Consider the following 26,535-nt stretch of genomic DNA (forward strand, 5'->3'; position numbering starts at 1 on the left):
TACTGGTGATTAATGACGCAGTACAATCGATGACACGAAGAATCAACACTCACCAGGATTTGGAAACCGTAATTTCTCTGCACCGGGAACTCTTTGACATCATAGCATGTGGAAAGGTCAATCTCACCATCCATTTCTGAAGCCTAAGGAACACAACAACAAAAAAAAAACCCAAACCAACAACAACAACAACATAAAAAAAGAAAATATTAACAGCCGATTTATTCACATAAACAATTAAAAAAGACTTCACAACTGCTTTGAAGACAAGTCCTACCTCCTCAGCTATTGAGTCCTTGTAGTACCTCAGACTCTGGTCTGTCAGGACAAACCAGTGTTTCTTCCACTAATGGGGGAAAAAAAGACACCATTAGGTGGATTCGTACTCCATGTATGTCATGTGATATTACTTCAGTAGGAGAGAGAAGCAGATGGTCATTTAATCCTACTAATGATAACAAATTACCACTCCGTCTTCATACAGCTTGGTCATCCATCCTTTTTTGAAGTTCAGCAGATCTGGCTGCAATGGAGACAAACCAGAGTGATGTGATATATTCAGCAATTAAAAAACAATAATAGGAAATTCAGCTATCAGTAGTAAGCACCTTGTAATTAAACATTAAGCACATAAGCAAACAGAAAACCAGGATAGAAAAGCAGGATTACACTTTGTTCAACCAATTTCTACAAAACTGCCCCGATATTAGAAGCTGTCATGAAGTGAGTATTCATCGCTGATGCATTTCTGTGCATTTGTTTACATTTAGGTCAGCACCTCTGCCCAAGAAGTTTATGTGCCGATACGTGGCTCGAGCTAAAGAGACCGACTGGCGGGAGCTGGACTTTCCCCTGTGAAACACAAACTGCTGCACATTGCAACCAAGCTTAAGTCTGTTTATAGACTGTAAACTAAGTCATTTGTCTAAAAACTGCCTTTTGCTCACTCAACAATACCTTGTTTTTGTTGAGCTTCATCAGGTGTGGTGTCACCGTCTGGCAGAGAGTCATTCTGATGGCTAACTGCCTTCACTTCATAGGTTGACAATCTGTTTCTTTCCGTCTGTCCCGGGGACATACACACTACTGCGGCTGCTTCTGTGCTGGCTATTTATAATCATCAGTAGCGGTGGCGGCAGTGGTGTGTACATGAATGTGAATGTGTGTGTGTGTTTAAGTGGGTGGGGGTTCTGGCAGCTGCAGCTCAGCCAGAGAGACCAACCACACGCTGACTGGATCACCCCCGCAGCACTCTCTGATTAGACTTCAGATCAGTAGCAGTTTGTCAGACTGGTAGGAGTCAGACCAGGAAGATACCAGTGCAACCGTAAGCAACTAGACAGCTACTTAAATCTCTGTTGTGAAGACCAAGAAAACAAAAGCTGTATTGCTAGATCTGTGTGTGGAGCGGCAGTGGTCTTTTGGTGCACGTTCAACTGTAGTTAAATTATGAAAGATGATTTTATGCCTGGCCAGTGCAAACTGTCACTCTCCAGAGATACATGTCATTTTAGCAGTCTAGATGATCATTGGGGTTAGAGAACATCAATATCTTAAACATGTTTACAATAATAAATAGACAATACATACATTCATTCAATTAACACTGAATTGTTAATTGCTGTGCCGGTTATTTGCATCTATAAACGTCAGCTTTTTTTTTTTTATGTGCTACCGCAATTGTTGATTATACATCAACATCATTGCTGAAGGACATGTCAGTCATTCAAGGTTGGTTCACACATCTACTTCATTCACATTTCACGTGGTGGGAAGGCAGTGAGGGATCACATCCTCTTCCCTGTGCTTTAAATCAAAATGTTCAATCACCAAAGCCATTTAATGGGACTGTGAAATGAGTTCTGTAGTCCGCTGGTTATGGCCTCTATCTGTTTTTCATGTACTGCTAGTACTCACAGTCATTGAAGACTCTGTGACTCTGCGGTCCAGTGACTTGGCTCTTCTTAAGTTGGCAAAAGTGGAGCTGGACACATCAGGGACTGAACGGTCTTTTCCTGCATCCAATGACATCTCCTAGAGTAGGAGATGTAGGGAGATCATTTCTAATTCTCTTTATATAACACATCTTCAATTAAGTAAATTCTCTGATGGGAGCATTTTACGCCTTTTCTGATTGATTTGTTCAAGATTATGAAGAGAATAGCATACATGTTTGTTAGCCAGATAGCGTCTCTCGCTGCGGCCTTGTCTCTGAGTTAGCACGGTGTTAGCGGAGGGCTCATTGGAGGTACTTGTGTCCATACGCTCTACATGCTGCCCCTCCTCGAACCGGCCGATGATCTGAGAACGCCTGAGAGACACAAATTTTTTTTTTCTTTTTAAAAACACACTCAACATACAGCACATTTCACTCAGCATAAAAGTCTTGTTACATGTTTCTCTAAATAGAAAAGTCTCATCTGAGAATGAGCAAAATATTGAGCAACAAAAAACAAAACAGTGGTAAAACAAACATTCATTCTTAAAAAACATAATAATGCAGCATATCATCCTTAAATGGTGGCAGAATCAGTTAGGATAAAAACAAGACCACAGCATAACATGAAAGCAAATTTGAGCCCAAATCGATGTCTGTAACAGACACAAGTACTTTCCATTTATTGTATGCAGACTGTAATGCTGCCATTACTGTGCGCTATCCATTTATTGTGTGGGAAATGTTTTGACTTTGGACATCATTCTAGACTCAAAGTCCCTTTCACAGTCAACAATGTGCAACATAAGGCAGAAGTAATATCCCCAAAGAGGAAAATCAAGAGATGCACCAAAGAATAAAGAGTAGTGTTATATGATGAGAGATTAAACTTTAGAAGAAAAGGAAAATGTGTAGGATGGTGGATTAAACAAATTGCGGAAGTAGCAGCAATGGCAACAGAGTCACCGTTACCTTAAGGCACTGCATGTGTTAATGTGTATGTAAACTAAGCTGTATGTATAACCAACCAGTACCAACCATTAGTATGAGTATGCACTTTATAGGCACTCTGTACAGTAAATCAGCCATTTGTATGGAACAGTGTATGTGTGTGCTTCCAGGCAGAGATGAAATGACAGAAAGCAGGAATCAGCGGTGACCAGCAGGGAACAGCATTGGGACAGGGATGGAAGGGTTGGTTGAGCATTAGCTCTGAGAAGCTCTGTTCAGAAGCCCCTGGAAAAGATTGAAACGACAAAACAAACTAGCAAAGTTGCAAGAGCAAAGGGTAGAGACCAATAGAAAAGAAAGTAACACGTGCATTTCAATCCCCAAAATCATTGATGGCAAACCACTGGTAAGATAAGGTAGGCAGCAATAGCAAAAGATGCTCGACAGAGAGGAATGCCTTCAGGACAGCAGCCACAGGGTGGTGCTGAAATGCTGCATGTTTTAAGCAATGCATGAGATTCACATAGTAATTACTTGCATGCTACTTATATGTTTTAAGTCTATGTCAAGTGATAACCAGTGGCTCATTAATGATTATTAATGTTTGCTGTCACAATTAAATTTGCATTTATATTTCTGCTGTTTGATATCTGTTCAGCATTGATCTAATCTTTCAGAAAGCAGGTCAGAGAAATTAACAATGTCTCTGTCTAATCTTTTTTGCGGTGTGTCGAGCATGACACTTATCCGTAACCTCTTACCTGCGCTCCTCCCCGAACAGCCGAGCCACCTCCTCCCTGCCAGGGCTGCGTGTCCGTGCTCTCAGCTCTTGCCGCTTTTTCTCTGAGCGGAAAGCTTCTCGGTAGGTCAGCCTGCGAGCCCGTGGCACGTCCGACAGCGCTGCGTACTCCCTGCCAGACCGGCCCACTCTGCCTCCTCCGCTGACACTGACACTATTAGTGCCCCCTCCACTACCACCGCATCCCTCCCAGGTGGGCATAGTGCCGCTGGGTTCAGAGTCCAGTGAGCTCTGGGAGGAACTGATGGTGGAGTAGCTGGGGGAAACAAGTGCACCTGGAGAAGGGAGAGGATCTTGGGAAGGTTGATAAGGGGAAGTTTGGGGTTCTGACTCAGAGCTGTACCTGGGACTGGGAGCTCCTAAAGAGGAGGATGATGCAGAAGAGGACAGGGGCAGATGCTGGGGTGGCTGAGGTGGCTGGGAATGCTGTGCAGACTGTGGAGAAGGCTCCGACTTGGTCTTCTCCAGGGAAAAGTAACCACTCTCCACTCGTACCTTGCGTCCAGTGCTCACGGTGCCGCCATCTGAAATAAGGACATAAAGCCACTGATGTGAAACACCCAAATCAACTGGTAGACAGTGCTAAATATATGAACCTAAATTACATATCTGTTAGATAATACATAATGTTGACTGATAATACTAATGTTGACGGTCAAGTTACTTAAGAAGCTTATATTTTTTAGCGGTTTCCAAAGCTGAAGCACATGTGCAGGATGTTAAAGAATTCACATGCTCTGTCCTTAGTCCTCACCGTCTTGAGTAGTGATACTGGAGTCTGGTTGGCTGTGGCTCAGCTGGCTGAGACAGGAGGCACTGCGGCTGCAGGGGATGGTGGCCCTGCTCCAGCGGCTCTCCTCCTGCCACAGAGAGGCGCGGCTCATCGGGACACGCTCAGCACTGGCAATGCTGCTGGGCAGGCACGGGATGCTGCCTCCTGTGCTGCTGCTGGTCACCGTCACCTTGGCAGGGCCGGGCTCCTGGGTAGGGGTTTGGGTTGGAAGGAGTGGATGGGAAGAGGAAAGGACATAATGGGAGGTAAGGTCACACACAGTCTACAAAAAGGAATATGAGAAGGAAAGGGATTAAGGAATAATTAAACACCGAAAATTAAAACTCAAACAAAAACTGAATAAATCCTTTTTTCTTGATGCACGCTTGATGCACGCTTGATGCACGTGTGCTTCACTAAATGCCTACTCTCAAGTACCGTAGTGTCAAATCATGTGCCAATCACACCATTACACAAGGTTATCTCACCTACTAGTTGATCCCTCTGTGTCTGAAATGGTGCCAGTCAGTGAAATCGACCTTCTGCACAGTACAGGGATCTCTCCTTTTTGGAGAGAGACTCTTAGTGTTAAGTGGCGCATGAGTTCACACTATTGGTTGTGTGTGTGTGCGTGCGTGTGTGTGTGTCAGGTAAATCCAGCATTAAAGTCACAAAGCAAAAGAAAATTTCTTTCATCAATGGTAAGATAACAATTTCTCAGAAGAAAGAAGGGAATGCGTGAGGAGGAGAAAGAGATGGACAAAGAAAAAAAAAGAGTTCATTCAAGACAAACACACCTGTGCAGAGAACAAAAAGATAAGAATATTCTGCAGACATGGAATACGTTGGATCAGAATTTTGAGGATAAGAATCATATAGATTGTCTTCACCTGATTGGTAAATGCAAAGTACAAACAAAATTAAACACTTATTACTGTTGGGTCCAAGTTTGAAGTGAAAAGTTGACATTGGAAAGTCTTTTGGTGATCAGCAGACCTACAAATTCAGATTTTAAGGAGAGAGAGAGCGCAAGATTTCCAAAAGCAAAGCGACCCTCAAACAACTGTCCAGCCAGCCTGCTTCAATCACCACAAACATGCTGCTGTGCTAAGAATCCCTCTTTCAGTATCAGAGAGAGAAGCGAAAAGCATGTCCTTTTTATTCACCCTTCACCGGATTGATTGGTATTATAATAAATACAGTTTATTAGGGCTGGGATTTCAAGCCACTAAGGGTGAAGCAGGATAAAAAGTTTGGCCAAGCTCAACTCACTGGGTGTCCATTCATGTCTTCAGTGGAAAAACACTGGCTTGGAGTTACTCCACCCTGCCAATCACAAAAAGCCTTTGATGTTAATGCTTGCTATGTAGTGTGGATTATAATCAATACAGGTAGACCCAAAAACCTGTCTATGTGATTTTGTACTTTCTGTCGCATTTAAGCCAAACCCTTGCAAATTTATGATATAAAGCACTTTTACAAGATCCAACACAAGAATCTGAAAGTAAAACTCCTTCCAGACTCCTTTCAGTTGCAGTATGAGACACAAATAGATATTACCGTCTCCTGTCACATAATTTTTTTTGTACTCAAGGTCAGGTGCTTCAATTAAGGGGAACCACCCAGAAGGCAAACACGTCACTGGGCTCAAGCTTACCACCATCTCTGAGCATATGTTTCCAGTAACCTCAGTAAAAGTGGGAGGAGAGCTTTCAGGTGGAAGTGTAGAACATGTGAGCTGTAACTCCTCTAACTTTGATAAACTTTATCACATTCTTTTTTTTTTTTTTCAACCAAACAGTCCAGATGGCAATGATAGAAACTGACATGAGACAAGCAGTGAAAGCATAATCACTCTCACACATTATTAACTCTAATTGTATGGCTTGGCCTTGACCAGTTGAGTTAGCAGTTATTTCAAGTGATACTCATTTCACACACATGCAAGGAAAAAAAAGAGGAATTCCTGTTCTGCGACTACTAGGTTCTCCACCCATATTGCTGTTTAAAGTAGATATCAGTAACTTATTGAGATAAAATACAATCAGAATATCAGACCATCTGGAAGTGTTAGATGTTAAATCCTGCATATTTATAGAGCAGTAACTGACCTTGCCCTCTATGCGTCACTATACCGTCTTTAGTCTGTGGATAGTGTATACATACATACATATATACATAGATAGAGAGAAAGAGAATATGGCTGATACACTTATCTACACAGGAAAGTATTGTAGATGAACATGAAGTCCAGACACAAATCATGGGGGACACAAGAGAGACGGTCAAGGTCATCACTGTCCCTCTGCAAATGAGCCTGTTTGCGTAAGCTCGGTAAAGGTCACAGTCTGATTCAGGGCGCCGTCATTAGAGGAACCAGACAGTGAACTTCAGAGAGAATTTTGTGAGCATTCACCACAAATTTGGCCTCGCATCAAAAATGAGGTGGGGAAAGGGGAAAACTGCATCGCACGGTGGGTGGTCTGTACAATATCACATTAAATGTCTATATTTCACCTTGTGATTAAAACCATTATTATGGTAATAAAGCTTTACGTCATCCTGTTATTTTAGTTCTACCTTCCAGGGAGATATCTTACTGAAGCACATGTAAGCTTGCACTGACATGAAAACTGCATTTTGAGAAAACGAGTCTGGCAGATGTCGCATGGATGAACTCACGGATTTAAACATGCATCTTGTCATGTCTGCGAGGGCTGCGAGGCTGTTACAGTGTGAAATCAGAAAATGTTTGCAGGATCCCACATGGACAGTTTGAGTCATAGCACTGTGATGTTAAAAACAGATGAATTGTGAAATTGGGGGAAAAAAAATCTTCTATGAGGGTATGATTATTGTTTTCAACATTTTACATTACAAACGTCTCTGCGCCAGGTGACGTGTATTCACAAAGTTCCGTCCCATTGACCTTTAAGCTTTTCGAGCCACGTGCTGATGCTGATGCCACAAGGTTAATGACCATCCAGGCAGGACTTGGTGCAAAGGCCTGGCAGATGAGACAGCAGCTGCTGGATGTGACACTGAAACAGTGTGCACCGGCAAATTCATGAGTGAGAGGATCATGGTCACATTGCTGAAAGTTACTGCTGAGTGTTATTTTAGCAGGCAGCTGTCATCATCAGCCTTGATTATTGTTCACAAATATCTTGATAGCTCATTAATGTTTGCTGCCTGATAACGAGGTGATTATGTATGCATATTAAAAGTAGGTAGTCTGTTCTGCTTTTATAAAACCAGAACTACATTATTAGAAATACAATGCAGGCATTACTTGCAGTAAAATACCTGACAACATGTGAACACATCCGTGATACAATCCAGTCAAATAGTGCCACTGTAATTCTTTCATTACTGTATACCAATGGACACTGCAATTACTTTAGAAAAGTATGTAGCATATAGTCTATTAATCTATTAAGACTGCTGCATCATCTGAATCAAGAATGCAAATATGGATTACATAATCCGTTGAGCATGTCACAAGCAAAGGAACAATACATCTCATCTCTGTGGGGAACGCAGCTGGTGTAGTCTGACTGGAATGAAAAGCCTCCACACTGCATACCTCCATGGCTCATGTCATTCTTAAATGTGTGTTGATGTTCTCTCTTTGTTGCAGCAATGGCCCGACTGTCACATGTGGATCATTTATAATGTTCACCTTTGGAAATGCTTCAGTTATAACGCAGATGATGTCAAACAAGCTCAGATACTGAGCAAGATCTGCATCAGATTTGTTGATGCATCTGCAACCAAAATGACCAATTTCATTTGATCATCTCAACCTAAAAATAAAACTCAAAATACTGTAGCATCATCCTCTCTTTGTTATCTGCTGCTGCATGTGTCTAAGCACAGACGTCTCCCTGGTTTAAAAAACATGAACCTCTTCCAGATCTGATTGCTTACTACATTTTTTTTCTTTTTTTCTTTACCTTGTTCAGTGCGAGAAAGGTAAAACCACCTCACCATGGAGAGTGCAAATAGGTACATTACCTGGTGAGTGGGTGGATCAACCTTGCGTTTTTTCTTCTGGTTCTGCTTGTTGGTCCTGGGATACACAGTCAGAGCCTCCTGCCACCTACAAACAGTGAAACAGTCAAAATGTTGTTCTTGGAACACTAAATGCAAACTATTCAAATCCTGCACCCATGGTAGATCAATAAATGACCAGGCCAAAGTTCTCGTCAGCAAAAAAATAAATAAATAAAAAAGAATTGTAATTGCCAGGATAAGCATGTGCAAGACCTAAAACCACCACCAACTCTGAAAAAAATATATTTATACTACTTTCTGTGAAATAATGCTGGGAAGAAAAAAAAAACCTTTAGTCACTGTCTAATCCCCTAAAAGCATCTCAAAGCCCTGTGCGGTTCTGTCTGATTCTCCTTGATTATTCACGTTTTGCTTTTCTGTTCTTTGTGAAAATTAACAATAGTATATTGTGCTAAACAGGCATTTCATGAGGATATTATTATCTAATTAGCAGCTATAATAAAGTGGATTTAATTAAGCGCTGCGCTTAACAAGCAAAAATACATTATTTATTACACAGCACGGATAATACTCCCACACTCAGCTATCCATAAAAAAAAGTGGGACAATACTGCTGTGCCAACATACTCCACTCTACTCAGCTGTATATCATCGATCAAAATGAATTCTAACCTGGAAGCAGTTTGCTGGAGTTTCATTCAGATGCTCATTCTTTGTCTTGGTCTAAAACCAGACTAAAATATTCACCAAGTCTTCAGCCTTTTTTTCTTTTTTTTTTGGTTGAATAACCTTGACTAAAATGTTCATAGTGTACTTTGACAATGACGAGACTCAAATATCCAGAGATTTACACTGAATAAAAATAAGATTGACGATGTTGACAAAATAACCAAACTTAAATATACTAATCTCAGGACTTATTAACAGAATTTGAAAACAGCTGTCAAACTCATGCAGTTGTAAAATATACTTTATCCAATACAGAAAGCCCTGGCTCTTTTATAGTTAGAACAATCAAGTCAGTGACCATTGCACAGAACATGCATGCATTATCAAATGTGTTTTACTCCACCCACTTTGTCAAGAGTGAAAGCCTTTGGTGTCACAAACACAATCATGTGACGCAGTTATAAAGGAACGAGTGCCCACACAGCACACAGTGAGGAACTTAACATAACCAGGGAAAAACAGACAAATTAATACATGTATAATAAAAACAAAATCCTGATTATTACAACACTGTCAGTCAATTTAGGCTTTGCCAGGACTAATATGATTGCATGATGGCCCAGAACCAACACATGGGAGCCAGATGATAGGAGAGTGGGAGGTGTACAGTGTACAGTGCAGGTAGCATAACAGAGAGTGGGTGCTGTGAGTCACAGTTCTCCAAGAATAGCCATAAAATCTATGCTACAGCCAGGGAGGGAGAGCATTGCAGAAATACACTTTCAATGTGCAGCAGTGGAGGAGGAGGCGCAGGGAAAAATTATATTATGAGGCTTACAGATCGTGTATTGTGATCTGCGTCCAGGCATATGGGGCTTTGTGTACAAAGGGAGAGGGAACAGTTCAAGAATGTGCACTGTCACTGCAGTGTGGATTACAAGTCTCTGAAAAGCACAGCCCAAAAGAGACAGCAGGGGGCAGAGCAGTTTTGGCTGCCAGAGCAGTTGCGCACAACTATTCTACCTTGTCCAAGTCTCTGTCATCCCTATTTACTCAGCCCAAAAGAGAGAGCAACACAACCCATACTGCACAGTTATTTTATATCATATATGCTAAGACACAATGGTGATTTGTCGATATGCAATTCCTACATAAACGGATCACATTCCTGATTATTATGTCTTACCCGTTGATGATTTCTTTACACTCAGCCCGTATGAAGTGCTCTTTCTCGGAGGTCAGGATGCACAGCGAGTTCTTCTGACCCGTCCTGGTCTCTCCGTCGATGACGTCAGAGCACTGGTTCATATTGATTGTACCCTGGGGTAGAGTGCTGGGCTGCGGGACACAACGGAGAGAGTGTGTGTGTTAAGTGGGGAAGTGAACAGACGTGCCCACTTATCCCTCCACATGGTCTTTCTGTCTTCTCACACAATCCACCCCAGCATCAATTTTCTTGCCAAGCTTGGCACACCACACGCTGATATAACAGTCTGGGAACAGGCAAATGTTCCTGTTAGGGTCCTCTGTGATATTTTTGTTTCTTTAGATGTGTACTGCAGCACTTATAAGACAATAATTACTTAACTGAATCATATATGCAGCTTTTTCCTTCAGTAGCTCTATTTGTAAAACAGGGCATGGGTCTAGCAATAATTAGCAAGATTTTAGACAGTAGCTGTTTACAATTCATGACAGGCTCAGCAGGACATTATTGTATTTAATTAATAGTCACCAGCGAATCCAGACTAAAGTCTATAATCAACACAACAGTAATGATTCACTTTTATTAGCTGCTGAAGAAGCGCGATAAAGTCAAGTTACAAAGGCGGTATCTACCCTTGCATATAAAAAAAAAAAACTTTAAAACAATCACACTAATTTAAATTATTCATTAAATGCACTAGACTGTTTTATTTCTAGATTAAACACACTGTATCCGATCCAATGTGGATAAAGCCTGTGTACATCACCGTGTTGGCTGTTCAGCCCCTATCTGCACAGCCATGTTGTGTACTGTACCGCAAGAAACAGTCTGAAAAAACCTGTGGAAAGGACTGTCTGTTCCACTTATAAACCGTGCAAGTTCATGGGTTCACCGCGCGGTTTTCAGTTTAATCTGTCTGATGCCGAGCTGCGAGGTGTAAACTCAACTACGCGCACTGACATGGATGCCATCTGTCAGCCACAAATAACGTTACCGCAGGACTTTCAGAATAATACTACTTTGTGTACAGTGACTTAAGGTTTTACATGCAGGTTTATGCAAGCACACAGTGGCTTTGTATGCAGGCATGGCTCATTTACAATGAATGGACATCCTAGCTGAACTTGAAACAGATAAGATAATCTATTTATAGTCCACTGCACTGCATCACTTCAAGGGAACCTGTTGTGCTAGTCATACAGTTTCTGTAAAAGTATGCTTTTTTCAGTGTTAGCTTTGTAGATGCATTCTTAGAAAGAGAGTACTTACAAAAGGCAAATATTAGCAAAGACATTACCATAACAAATATTACTAGTTCAGAACACTGACTTTTGCTTGGTATGACCTCCAAATGACTTACTCCAGAAATACAAGAGGCCTTGATAATCTTATGTTGACTGAGGGACTTAGGTTTGTTCAATGAGGTAAATACGTTCTGTGCAACTGAGCACACTGGGCATGGAAAGCTGTTTCAACAACCTTTGGGTCCTACCTTCACTGCACTAAACATACAGGCAGAATTACAGACACCAAAAAACCACAGTGGTTCCAAGATATAAGTACCAGTTAGCCACGGATGATAAATTACAGCCCTCAGCAAATCAAAATATATTAGGAGATAAAGCTGGAAACCAAATTAAAAGGTATCACATTCAAGTTAGCTAGTGACTGAATAAATCTAGCTCAAGGACCCAATTTGTGCAACCTAACCATAGCCTGTCAGTAAAAGAGCAATTTAAGCCTATGGATGGCCTCTAATGTGGACAGAGAAGTCAATAGTTAACAGTTTGTGGTAATCCCACCCTTAGGGCAGATGAGAGGCCCTGTTTACTTCGTCACTGTTAAATGTCACTTTCATTCTCAGCTCTTTGACCACTGTGTATATTGTAAAAGGGCAGCAGTGTCAAAATTTGGCACAGCAAATTGGAACAAGGAGGTTTGTCTACGAGAAAAATCAGAGACCTGAACATCCAAGCAGCATGGTCTGACAGCTGGTATGACTTTTACTTGCACTATGGTAAAACACAAGTGCCACAGAAGCAATGACTCAGTTGGCCATTATGTTTTGGTTCAACTTCTTATGCCCGTGGCTTTAAAATTGTCCATCACCGAAGGGCTCTTGACACTGAGGTGAGAGGCCAGGGCAACAGCCGGGCTTGACAGACAGACGGACAAATAGACCTTGGGGACAGCTGGGCGAGGGCCTAGGCCTGCTTCAGACTGGACAGAGAGCCTGGCGTCAGCTTGACCTGAGAGCCCTGTCACTCTCAGACATGTAGAGAGGAAGGAACAGAGGCAAGAAATAGTAGAGGGTGAGAGGAAGGAGATTAAGTCTTGAGCTGGTGGTCAAGGAGGACAACAGTGCAGCAGGAAGGGGAAAAAAAGGGGGCTTTTATGGGCTATGACTTTGGACTGTACGGCCATCTGTCTGTGTAAACAAACCTAGAGTACACCACACATGTGGGCTTGTCCTTGAGCTGGAGTCAGAAGAGGATAAACAGCAAAATATTTCAAATTCTGGGAACAGTTGTACAAGCAGCTTAAGCCCCCAGTTTTATAATCACAGCATCGGATTCTCTAGGACACAGAAAATAAATCAGAGACTGACAACAGCTCTGATTAAAAACCTATTTTCATAAAGCTGCTCACTTCTGAGAGAGATTTGAGCGCTTATATAAAGTAGGTGTTGGTTGTGTGGGAGTAGGCCTATGGTATATGTGCTGTGCTGGAGCTGTGTGGCAAGCAGCACGGGACTCTTGTCACACGTGTGCACCCTCCCTGTGTCAGCTGAGCACCAATACACGCCCCTACTTTGGGCCAGCCACCGCAGCTCAAGCCCCCAGACCCAGGCCCCCCGAACCCACACCTCTCTGTCACCTAGCCTAGACCCAGTCCCCTCTCCCCGGGCCACCGCTCTTCACAATGGGCCCTTTGTGAAGCAGCACCAGTTCACACAATGTGGGATTGTCAGCCGCCACAGTCCACAGAGCCACTCCTCCCCTTAACCCTCAACAAGGAAATGACCGAGAGACAAGAGGCCCAAACAAGTGTCCTTTTGTGATCAGAGCATGGAAATTATGAAGCCAGCATAAACTTATTCTTGTCTCTAAAGTTGTTCAGACAATAGTATGAATGCTGTCTCGATGGGAGTCATTGAGCAGAGTCTCAAGGGGAGACGGGACAAATCAGAAAAAGATTTGGTTTCTCTACTGTGATGACTGAAGGGACAGGGCCAATATTTATTCAGATATATCTGTGAAAATATTATAAAAGCAACAGACACATGGGCCATTTTAACTAATTCATTCAACTAATTAAAAAAAAAATTACAAGAGTATTATGGTGCAGTGGCAAACAAACGCTGCATTAGGAACACATCTGAGTATTTGATTGGTTATTCATAAATTTTTATTAATTGCTTAAACACTGAAACACTCAAAGTGAGACTTCACAAACTGGAACTGCTAAAAACAGCTGATGAAGACCATTCACAATATCACAGCCAAGATGCTTTTAAAAAGAAAGGTTCCTCTGGAGTTCAGCACTGCATTACTATGCATGAACACAGCATAGTTTAGGCCTATCTCTCCCCTCCTCACCATATAGTATTCATATGTCTTGTGATCTCTGTCCAGATGTTGTGTAGCATTACAACAGCGTTCATTAGGAACCAACTCTCTGTTTAGAAAATGGTAATTAGTAACCTCCGTGCATGCATGCATGACTTTGCACCCTTGGCTTCCTTCACTCTTGGCCATCCCACAGCTTAGCAAAACATCCCATTCTCCCTTATGACACAGCGGGAGAAAAATTTGCTTCTTTTGGCCGCTGGCTGATGGTCTACTTTCATTTTTGGTTGAGAAGCAAATTCTCTTCCTCTGCCATCAACATTTTTGGGTCTGACAGACTCATTTCTAGTCATGAAAGGAGTGCACTTAAACTGACTCACTCATGAGGAGCACGGGGGAATGAAATGGCATTTAACCCTTGGATGCATGACCTACCAATACCTACACTCTTCCATGAGTGGGGTCAAAAATGACCCCAATTAGAATAAATGCGCTTTTGCAATAAACTTAAGAAATTTCTTTAATTTTGGTTAAAGATAATGATTTTTTATTATATTTTGATTAACAAATGAGTGATTTCATTTTTGACATGTTCATTTATCATATTTTATTCACATTTTATCACAAAAGAAACAATCAATCAATCATGTATCAAAAAATGTCAAAATCAATTGTGTGTATGTCTGTCTGTTACTACAATGAAGGATGAACAGAGAATGAACATAAAGTAAGTCCAGGGACCATAACACTGTCCACGCACATGTAGAGACACAAATGTCTTCTCTCTTCTCACTGTGTGCAGCTGTTACAAATGACTTGCTGCTGGCTGTGATCGTTGCACACAGGAATACTGCATTTCCAGCAGCATTTGGTGGCTTTGCGATCTTTGTTTCTTGGACACATCTGGCATCTCTTTCTCTTCTGTTGGCCCTGTGTGCTTCTCTCCTGTGGCTAATTTGATGACAATAATACTAATACCCTATCACAGAAAAGTCAACTAGCTTTGTAGTTGGTAGTAAGCTAACTAGCTAACAACAAAATAGGCTAATTTGATGACAATAATACTAATACCCTATCACAGAAAAGTCAACTAGCTTTGTAGTTGGTAGTAAGCTAACTAGCTAACAACAAAATAGGCTAATTTGCTGACAATAATACTAATACTCAGAAAAAAAAAAGTAGATAAATGAAGATAATACTTACATGTATGTTGCTGTGTAGAAATGACCTCCTTGGTGGTGAAACTGCTAGCATCAGATGTGTAAGTGCAACAGTAAGTGTATACTGACAATCACAGTTGATAAGGATCAAAGGTTCCTGGGCTAACTTCAGATTTCATAGGAAATGTATGGGGTCATTTTTGACCCCGCTCATGGAAAAGTGGGGTAGTCATAGAAAAACTGCAATTTCTTGAAAAGTGTGAAAAAAAAATTTAAAATTGCAATGGCCTCATGTCACAAACATGTTTTATGAGGAATACCTGGAATATGAAAATATAAATACTTTTAATTTAAAAGATTTTGAAGAATAACAACCCTTGGGGTCATTTTTGACCCCACTTATGCATCTAAGGGTTAACTATGTGACTGAGTAAAATATTGCAACATCTTTTTCGATAAATCTAATTACCCATTCTGTTTTCTGTCAGGATGAAGAATGTTTGTCAACGGCAAAGTTAGTTTGGAACACCTGTAAGCTGATTAGAAACATCTGTTTTTATTGGTATTAGGTGCCAGCTTGTCTGCCGACTTGTGTGGTGACAAATTCAAATGCTACGACTTTGCTTTTTAATTTACATCACTTTTGTTTAGACATGTAACAGCAGGATCCATGAGCACAGTTTCCGAGCTCTTCACCCTGCATGCGGGTCATTAAAGACACCGAAGCCAAAAGGAAAGCTGACGAACTGGCACCGCTTCATCTTGACTCACGAACATGGCCTAGAATCAGGTCTTTTCAGGGTCCAACATCCTCCACTCGTTCCCGATAACAGCAATTATGCAATAAATCTTTCCTTAGCAACTTAGGACAACAGAGGTAAACACACATTTTTGATACCGGTGAGCATGCCAACAACCAGCTGCGGGGAAATATCCTCAGGTGCCAGACGGATGGAGTCACCTCTTGTCTTGCTAGAGAGGAATATCAAACAACAGTTTCTCTCTCTCTCTCTCCTTCCTAAGTCCACAATAATCATACAAACACAGATATACATAGCAATCAGGAAGGAACTAGAGCTGACAGATTGGTCATGGACAAGATTACAATCATCACTGTCCCAGAGTCCTCACGCTCCTGTAATTTTACCCCAATATCAAGACAACTTTAAGCCAGTACATTCACACATGATATTTACCTTAGCCTCGGCTGTAATACCATCCTTAACCCCTGCCTGTACTTTAGACAAACATATAGCTCTATAAAAATCAGACCAAGCCATATGGTGGGTATCTGACATCTCTGTTGTAGGGCCAAGTACAGTCCTCCAGGCATTTGCAAATACACCTCACCCCACTGGTATGCATTCAAAACGTTCAAGTGAATGCTACAGTATAGGAGTCCGCTCTAAGCTTGGTTACACAGCAACAACGCTACAGTGAAGGCGAACTGCAAGATCACCGTTTTAGCACAACACTGTTAGAAGAACGACGACTTAAGAAAAAAAAAAAAAAAGGAAAAAATCTAAACGCCACACATTTCACACATATTTGTAGCAGGTATTTCAGAGAGGACTGTGGGTGGTAGCAGCACTGCTCTTCTTATGGAGAATGGTGAGAGCATGTGGGTGGTTTAATGCTGTGTTAGGAGGCCAGCAGTCGACAAATGCAGAGGAGGAGGAGGAGGAAGAGGAGGGAGAGTTGGAGGATGAAGACCATTTTCTCTGCTAGGATGGCAGAATTCTTTTCAAATGGAGGCTAGGATTGATCGGTCAATCAGATGCAACTGTACTGGAGCTACACAATCCAGATCTTTGGCTGTGCACAGTGGTAGCAAGCCCACTACACGGTGCAGTAGTTAAGTAAAAATGTGTGGGTACCAAATTAAATCACGCGTCTACAGTATATTATTTTATTTTTCTATAATATACAGCATTGTAATTTCAGCTTTGACAACAGTGTTAATATAATGCCCACAAAAATAACAATTTCATAATGGACTGCAAGAAAAGAAAAACTGTGAGAAAGAGTATGAGAAATCAGTCAGTCTATGTCTGGGTGGTGACAGAGTAGATGGGCCGGCTGCAGAAACAGGTGCTACAATCGAGTTGTGTCATGTTGCGCTGGCTGTTCAGACTCTGACTGTCTAAGGAGAGTTATTGTGAGTGCGTGTGGTTTCCCAGGCTGGTAACTTTTTCCTTTCTTTGCTCTCCAACTCCCTCTAATATTCATCAAAGCTGTGTCTTTCTTCTCCGCGCACTTGTCAATGCCTAATAATATAGACTGTCCTCAGTTCAATTACTGGGTTTAAACCTCTTTCTTCTGCTTCTTATTTTCTTCACTCTTTCCTATCAGTGATGAATGAAATCTCTGTTACGGCTACTTGCTCTGCAGTTCAGTTTGTACACTCCACTCTAGACTGCACATGTAATCATAAATAATTACTGCAAGTGCACTGCATGTGTATTTATCGGTATATCCTGTGTAACCATCACCTAAATAAGGAGTAAAATCATAGGAGATAAGAGTAGAATTAGTATTGTTCATCTGAACATCTCCAAAACAGTGCTGCTTACTCACTGACTTGTAGAGCACTAAATCCTAAAGTCACAGCTGCCTGATCCCCTTTCTGTCACAGATAAAAAAAAAACAAAAAAACCCAGAAGTCATTCTAAGATCACAAGGTGGCCCAAAACAGCAAAACAGCAGTGTCTGGATTACTTCAGCATCCTATACGCTGCTCTGACACAGCACTTTGGAAAGTAGGCCAAGGTGAACAGGCACCCATTATAAACTCTGGCTATTGTAAAGTCACAGGGTCCCAATGAAAACTATTCCAGCCAGACAAGAGGCACATAAATAGCATTCACTCCAGCCACACAATTAGCAAGAAGCTGGTTTCTGCGACTCAGTCTACACTTTGTGAAGAAATTACATAAGACCTGCAGTCAGGCTTCAAATACTTCTTTGATAATGACTGCAAATCTGCCAAAGCCTCACTAAGTCAACGCAAATTAGCCCATCAGGTAGAAGGGAAGGGAAAATGAAGGAGGGATAGGAAAATGTTCCTTTGGGAGCTCAGCTAATATCACAGTTTTGGAGCTAGCTGTTTTTCCACAGGATTGAAGAGCAGATCCCTACAGGCCCAGATGTGGTGGTTAGCAGTTAACCTGCTATTCCAAACAGTGCTGACAGCAGATAAATTCAGAGGCCAAGAGAAGCCAATCTTCAGCCAAACAAGGCCTTTTTTCAAATATAATACCATATAAAATTAAAAAAAATTATGGTTTGTGTTTAAGAAGATAAGCTCTGTGTTGATGAAGATGAAGAAGGCCTGTCAGATGGTTTTTCAGGTTTGACTCTTGATTGTTTTTATCTGCAAAAGTTGCCAGATATCTTGCCCATTTCATCACTGCTGTGTTAATTAATTTTATCATAAATAAGGGACATTTTATTGGAGGGGTTTGATTCCCATTTTATTACATAAGAATCTGTTTTGTTTTGTTTAGTTTAGTTTTTTTTTTCCAATTCAGTAGTTAATATTTCAAAAGGACTGCGGTTTATTTAGGCAGAGGGGGCATGTTTTTGCTGCTTTCTCTTTAAAGCCGAGAAAAAGCACGGAGGAAAGCACACTAAGCTGATTAGGTGCTGAGGCTGGAGGCTGGCCAGTCCGTGGCTGCTGGAAATGGGAATTTTGGGCCAGGTCCTGATGAAGCTGGAGTGGGTTATTAAAGAGCGAGTGGCTCACCCAACAACAATTAGTGAGAAGCCAACATACTTACGTTGCAGGTTATGTGGATTTTACAAGCAAAACCTGCCCATGAAATAAGACCCAGAATTGCGAGTAAGAGCTGCTGCTATTGGGTGATATTTTCATCTGTATATCAGAAATTTCTGTCTAAATATGTCATGACATGGCATATGTGTCGTCCCCTTGCTATTGTATTTACGTGAAGCGTCACAAGACCCAACTCCAAGGCTGCACTTACTTTCTTTCTTACTAAAAATATCTTGGCTGCAGAGCCCTGACCTTAACAGGTGGTTGGATTGGCAGGTCGCCAAGCTGAGGTGAAAGGTTAGAGGTCATCCAATACACCTGCACCTGTCGCAGCTCTGAAAGACATTCGATTGCAGCTGTGGCTTCTGCAGACCATCGCAAGGCAGCAGCCTACCAGACACCCGGTCTCAGGCCAGGTTACAGCTGGACTTCATCCAACTGAGACGTCTTACTGCAGTGATGTAACTAACAACTCTGTCACCCGTCCTCACAACCTAAAAACCACACAGAGTTACAGCAAAAGAGCAGGAATCTAGTGTAATTTAGTGGCATTCTATGTTTTAAAGAACTGCGTAGCCAAATCTACATTTAAATGACAAAAATTTCCTCCTTCTATGCAGTTGTGTGTATACAAGGGTAAATAGCTGCTTTTTCACTTTCAAAATGTGTCTCAGTGCCCCCCCCCCCCCGCCCCCATCATCACCCATGCAGACATCTAACCACCTAACCCACTGTTTTATTAGTGCCTGTCTCAGAGCTGGCTAACCCCTCGCCCTGATGCTTTAAATGAAACCTTTTGTCAGTGTCCTAGTCTAGTGTTTAGAACAAACTGAGCGAGCAGTCCGTCAGGCAATGTTTGGCTTTATAGACAAGGGAGGGTTTGGGGGAGAGAAGTTACACAATACTGCTGGCTGCTCTCTCCAACACAAATGATTTATTGGCCAGAGAGAGCTGGAATGAAAGACAGAGATACCAGTGAGTGGCAGAATAAGAGAAAGTGAGGAGGTAAAAGGAAGGGAAAGTGAATCAGACTGAGTAATGGGAAAGTAAAAGTGAGGACCGTGCAAGTGCGAGTGGACACTGGTTTAGCCAAAGCCTCCTGGAGCCAGCCTTTCTCTGGATAATGAATGGCTGGAAATCATTAAAAAGAACAAGAAAATGAAGGAGGGCACAAAGAGAAGGATGGTAAAAAGACATCTTGGGAAAAAAAAATGTTTCTTTCAAGGACTTTTCACCATGGCGCAACAGTGGACTGCCATCAAGAATGTAGCGCAACCCCACATGGCAATCATATTCACCATGAGAAGTTTGAAACAGAGTTCATCAGCAACTAGAATCCCACATTAGTAGAAAACTGATACCTTTCAAGAAACCATTATGCCTTTACGACGAGCAATATAGTACTATTTTACTCAAGGTGCTGATAGAGCTAGTGCCCTGTGTTAAATGATCCTGTCCACAGCCTCACGCAGCAGTGAACACCAATATAATAATAGACCAGAAGGCCGAACAGGACTGTCTTCAGTAGCTTAGTGCCTGCAGTTGAAGCAGACCATCAGAGATTGTGTTGTGAAAGATGTGCGATGTTTACCATAGTGCACCAAAGATTCCCACCAATTTGTCAGAGCATTTCCAGATCAATAAATTTCAATAAACTCAGTCCCATTTTATTATGTGAGTCTTATTAACCTAACTAGACAGCTCTTCTGCTCATGAAACCATGGTGGGACAGCTTAGTCCCTTTTTCTGTGTGTTCAAGTCTGCATACTGGAGGACAATGCTGTTTTATTCACTGTAACTGGAATTTCATAAGTGTAATTTGAAAGCCATTATTTTTAGACTCATTAAGCGTTTTGGCTATTGAACACATACACACATACACACACACACACACACACACACACACACACACACACACACACACACACACACACACACACACACACACACACAATAAATTACAAATTGGAGGTGGAGGGAGACTGGGAGGGTCAGAGAGGAAACATAAAATGCCTCCCTGTCCTTCACACTTGATCTGTAATTGTTTACAACAAGAAGAAAACCAAAGCAAAAGGTTAGTTTAAAATCAACTAGAATCATGTTTGTGGGCAGTTCTTCGTGTGTACACTAATGACAGTAACAGCTTTAAACTGCATCTCTAAAAATAAACATAATAAAAGTGATCAAAGCTGTGCCATGTAGAATAGTGCCTCACACCCAGTCCAAACTCAAGAGTTTAATGTTTAGAAAGCAGACTTGGTCCTGAGCCAGACAGGGTTACTGTAATTCTGACTGAAGAAATGGAAGCAGTCAAACAGTGAGCAAGCGGAGGAGATAAGATTTTTATCGTCACCACATCCGGGATGGTGTGGTGACTAAAGCCACGGCAAAAAACTAAAGAGTACAGATAAGACAACACTGGGAAGTCAGACCAAAAGGCCAGCTGAGAGCCAGACCGGTCATTTATCAAGTGAAAATACAGCCTAGCCTGCCTTCCATGAGACCTTTCATTCTAGTCAGCTTAATCATACTCTCATGGTAATGGCAAACTCATGCTTCCACAGAAAGCACAGCACTCAGGTGCAAAGTGGACATGCATATTGGGGTTGTCTAGAAGGGAGCAAAGTCCCTCATCCCATCAGTGTGCCTACACAAGGTTGTACGATCACTTTTCAGAATACCAAATTGCTTCTGGTCTGATTTTTCTACAAGCTACAGCCAAGTTTGTTGTGTGCTGTGTCAGGTCAATGATCTGTCTGGGGATCAAACTGGGAGTAAGGCGGACTCATTGGCTTGGATCTGACTGGAAGACTGAAGCTCTCGTGTGTGGTGCTTGGTTAGGGTGGACAAGATCTTTCCAAGTACCTTTGACATATAGAAAGAAAAACGAAATAGTCCTGCCTTAAGTTACAAGGCTACAAATGATGGGTCCCCACGTTTTCTGATGATGTTACAATGACACTTGAACACCACATCGCTGGTTGTCCTGATACAACTTTCAACAGGAAGGGAGAGGGTGTGGTGCACTATTTTTAAAACCTGTGTTCTCATGAAATGACCTTTTGACTCTGGAACTTGTGCTCATGACACAGAACAGGACAGAGGATGAGTCAAGACAACAGTCTTAAAAGTTGTAAAAGTAAACAATTTTTTCCCATCATTTTATTTTGTGCCACACAGTCACTGCCAATTTGTTTAGTGACCTGGTGAGGATTTAGACATTTAGACAGTTTTCCAGGATGCAACATTCAGTATGTTCATGCTACCCCCTGCAGTTCCTCTTTCGTGTTTTATTATGGAGTCTGTATACGTTGGCAAGCTGGTGAGGGTTTTTGTCTTTCTTGCCACACTTTCAATTGTTGGTCACCACATCTGAACAGTGGTTGCTAAAACTGGAAAGGATAACAAAATGACCTGTGTGTTGCACCCTCCCACTGAGGCTCTTCATGGTCAACCTCCCCCGGCCACCAGCAGAGATGGCCATGACAAGATCTACAGTCCACAGGGAGTTGGGAATTCCGAAATGGGATAAAACAGAGACAAAAATCCACAAACATTCCCTGCTTTGGTACATGAACACAAAAACCAGGGAATTTTCTTTATAAATAGTACACCGGGCGACAGCTTTGGGATGTGGGGTTGCCACTGGGTTGAGGAGGAGTTACAGTGTTACAGACCCTGATGATTACAAGCTGTATGAATGGCTGTTCCCATGGTTTTGTGGCTTTGTGCAATGGGAACAGTGACCCTACTGTAATCCATTGCTGTTTACATTCCAGCAGATCAGTTCCTACTGGAACCATGGGGAAGGAAGGGCAGGGGTTAAAGAAGACTCTCACGCACCAAATCTCCACTAAACCAACACATGCCTCACCCAAGACCCACACTAAATAAACAATCCGCAATGATCCAATATAGAAGCTGACACGGCCTTATCAAAGCGAGCTGTGATCAGCATCTCGTTTATTCGTTACCCTTTGTCTAAATCACCTGCTCCTCTCCCCTGTCCATCTCTACATCTTGTGATGTAACACAACCTCATTTGTACACCAGACAGACTCTCCACTCTCATGGCCTGCTGTGAGCGGAAGATTGGAGCTCCCCTATAAGTATCCCTAATCTGATGGGGTGGGGTGGCCAGCCTCCACTTATTCTCTGCATAGAGTGCCTAGAGGCAACAACACAGCTCAGAGGCCCTGCCCACTCATCCATTCCCTAGAAAACTCTCTTCATTCCCAAACCAACACAAGACAATAGCTCCTAAAACTGGCTAAAAATAGCTCTTGATGTTTCCCTGGGGTAGAAGAGGGAGAGGGTTTATGCATGTTTCAGCCTGTCAAAAGGTCTTACAAGTCTGAAGGCAAACACAGGCTGAGGGTGAATATGATCACATCTGAGAGATGCAAAGGAGGCCTTGGAATAGTGTGCCTCAAGTTAAAGGAATTAACAAATGTGTGGGAAATGGAAGGAAGTTTGTCAAAACTTCTTGGACAGTGCTAAGTGGGCAGGGGTCTACTATTTGAATTCCAGTAAACACAGGAAATTATTTGAGCTAAGATGAAATGAAAATTACTTCAACAGCTGAAACATCATGAGAACATCGTGTTCTTGTTGGAATAACAAGAATTATGGCTGCGATACAGAGAGTCAACTGCAGTCAAGACAGTCTAAAAGTAATTGCAATTCAAGTGTCTGTGAATGGGACTTTTGTGTACTGCAACTCAATAGCAATAGGTAGCCTTGTTTTATTTGCAGGTATATTGTGCTTGTTCAGTCTGGGCTAAAACACCTTTACTAACCAGCGTGAGAAAACAAAATGCACTGTCTTTTCCCAGTGTCCACAAAGACCTCCAACTAAAGTGAAGAAACATTTCAAACAATCCTACAACAACAGTAATAAAAGTGTGTAAATGCAGAAGCCTCCTTCATCGGAGGATGTAATAAAACACACACACGCGCACACACCCACACTAACTGACTAGGCTATAATTGCTATGAATCAGTGTGAGCTCAGAGACCACAAGACAGATTGAGATAGACAAAATTGAACCTAGATCGTATGATAAGGTGTGTGTGCGTGCTTGTGTCAGTAAGAATAGGTTACAATTAGGTCAAAGTATGGTCAATGGGAGTTAGGTGTTGTGTGGGGTATTTAGGGCAGCATAGCGAAGCAGTTATTAGAGTGTGGGTGTGATCATTTTAACTCGCACTGATGTCATCACAGTGGCTTTATGGAGCTGGAGAGTTCTTTACACCCACATACCTGCCCTCACCACGAGGTGATAATGGATTTTGTGTGTGTATGCGTGTTTGTCACATCACTTAAACAACTTGAACAGCTTACGCAGAGCTGTGTATGGGTGACCTTTGCTCATGTTGTTCATGATGTTCCATTTTTCTTTTCTTTACCTCTAAATGATCCTCACACCAATATTAACGAAGGATGACTAAAGCCGGAGTCCGTTTAAAACTGAGGTTTCTCCTTGCAGCACCTGTTCCTGACATGGCCTCTGCAGTCAAGCACCCTCTGTCCCAGGTGCGTTCACACACTCACACACACACACACACACTCAAAGAAACGTGCAGCTCAGCACAAACTATAACTCTGCCCAATCCAGCCTTGCACATTTGTTTCGATGCTGTGTCTGATGTTTTTTTTTTTTTTTCTACAGCTACTATAGAAAGGCTAGCTCACCACATGACTGAGCCTGGAGACAACCTCAGCCCACACACTTGTGCGTTGCTTCCAGAGTGTTCTGTCCTGTATCCCTGCAGTCAGGACAGAGACAGCCAGAGCTCTCCACAAAACAGAGAATAACTCTGTCCCCATGTTACACATGCCATGGTCAACTGTTGCTGGACAAAGAGACAAAACATGTTGCCTTGGCAACGTGCCCCTGAAATAACTGCGTTGGGTTGCTCTGGGAAAATCTAGCTTGTACGTTCAGCAAATACTGGGAGACTGAACTGACAGTGGTCATAGTGAGCAAATTTATCTTATATCCATGTTTACAGCTAAAAAATCATATCATGCTAAAACTCAATGAACTCACTGAGACACATTTCTACTCCCTTCTTTAGGCCTATGCCAAGAACAATCCACTAAAGCTGCACTAACACATTAGCCTTGCATGGCAGCACATGTTCTATGCAGGCCAACATTTTCAGCTATTCACCCTCTCCATCCGTCCAGTCAGTGACAGAACACATTTCTCTTTATCTTGCTCATATTGCAGCTACGTTTTCTTCTTTTTACCACTTGTCTCTTGCATAGAATGCTGATGGCAGTGGTGTGTCATGCTGGGTGTTCACTGTAGGTGGGCAACCCCAATTCGATGGCTCCAAGAGCTGTGATCTCTCCCAGGCCTTTGCTAACTCATTCCTTTCCCCCAGAGTTGTGCCACATCCTGCAGGTTGGGACCGCAGCCCATCTGGGTTTGGTTAGAGCCAAGACACAAGAGCCATAAAACTAGGCCGAGAGGAAAACAGAGGGGCACCTCCTCATCTACAACCCCAACCAGTGCTCTTGGATGGGGGCTCTGATGTGGTCAGGAGCAATGTTACACTGGCAAAAGCTGGCAGCCTTTAGATTTGACCTGATGTCACTGACAATAAAGCTTTAAACTGATCGTAATGTCGGTCTCTTTCTTGCATTTAATGCTGACTGCGTCCAACTGAAACATTTTGCACTGTGCATTTGTGTAATAAGTGTATTATCCATACTAATTAATATAAAACACCTCAATATTAGAGTCAGATATGTATGCCAATTTGCCACGTTTGTGCAGCTGTTTATTCAACGCAAATCAATTATTCTAATGTGCCTTATGTGGCAAGTGAGGTTCTATATTTAGTGTCACTTGATAGTTTCAGCCCCAGACCCTGCTACCACCCCCCCCACCCCTCCTTTTGATCCTTCATTCAGAAGGGAGATGAAAAGATGAAGAGTGACATCCAGAGAGAGCGATGAATGGTGGGAGGACAGACGCCTCTTTCTTTTGTCTCTTCCTGTAAACACATCATCCGTCCTTCTGATGTCATCATCCTCCACCAGCGGCTCACAAAGACAATTTACAGGCTCCAGTTCGAAGAGAACATTAAACACGGAACAATATTTCTTGCCATGTTTTGTACAATAAAACAAGAGGGTAAGAAAGACTTTCCCTGCTCTTGGATGCACTGTGCAAATAGTAGCCTACCCACTGAACATGCAGCAGATTTCTGTGGGGTGAATGCAACGACCCTAGAGGGCACAGAAGAGAAAAAAAAAAATCTACACAGCATCCCAGCTTCTGCTGCTTCTATTACACTAAACCTCTCAGCATCTGTCTCCTCTGCCAGCGAATGCAGTATACAAGGGTCAAAAGCAATAAAGCAAGTGCTGCTTTAACTACTTCTGCTTTCACCTCATTTCAAAGCACATCCCACGTGCAGAAAAAAAGCTGTTGAGCACTGCTTTGGGTCAATCAATACACAGTGTGCCCACGTGCTGCGCTGCATATAGAACTTAAACACTACACTGCATTCAGACAAGTGACCTACAAAAACATGAGTTCAAAGGAGACAGTGAGTCTACATAATAATGTTTTAATTATTGTAGAGATATTTGATTACTGGCACCAATAAAGATCACTGAAGACATTAATCTTCCCTGCTTTGAGTGGTTTTTCCAGTTTTCCT

At 42.1% G+C, this 26,535-nt stretch overlaps 1 protein-coding gene across 6 annotated transcripts in view; it reads right to left on the bottom strand.

Annotated features, from left to right (window-relative positions):
- The window catches only part of si:ch73-103b11.2 (early endosome antigen 1), a 47,177-nt gene that overhangs the window by 14,217 nt on the left and 6,425 nt on the right, over positions 1-26,535 (bottom strand). For 3 of the 6 annotated variants that reach the window (XM_041066434.1, XM_041066433.1, XM_041066436.1), the window contains exons 4-13: positions 10,331-10,482; positions 8,476-8,560; positions 5,731-5,784; positions 4,441-4,666; positions 3,649-4,210; positions 2,170-2,311; positions 1,918-2,034; positions 467-523; positions 278-346; positions 54-143 (exon numbers count right to left, since the gene is read on the bottom strand). In XM_041066434.1, the coding sequence (XP_040922368.1) occupies positions 54-143; positions 278-346; positions 467-523; positions 1,918-2,034; positions 2,170-2,311; positions 3,649-4,210; positions 4,441-4,666; positions 5,731-5,784; positions 8,476-8,560; positions 10,331-10,482 (1,554 nt within the window). The remainder of the gene's footprint in view (positions 1-53; positions 144-277; positions 347-466; positions 524-1,917; positions 2,035-2,169; positions 2,312-3,648; positions 4,211-4,440; positions 4,667-5,730; positions 5,785-8,475; positions 8,561-10,330; positions 10,483-26,535) is intronic. The other 3 variants (XM_041066439.1, XM_041066437.1, XM_041066438.1) reach the window with 2 other exon arrangements.

The sequence above is a fragment of the Toxotes jaculatrix genome, chromosome 21, assembly GCF_017976425.1.
Source record: "Toxotes jaculatrix isolate fToxJac2 chromosome 21, fToxJac2.pri, whole genome shotgun sequence".
Classification (NCBI taxonomy): domain Eukaryota; kingdom Metazoa; phylum Chordata; class Actinopteri; family Toxotidae; genus Toxotes; species Toxotes jaculatrix.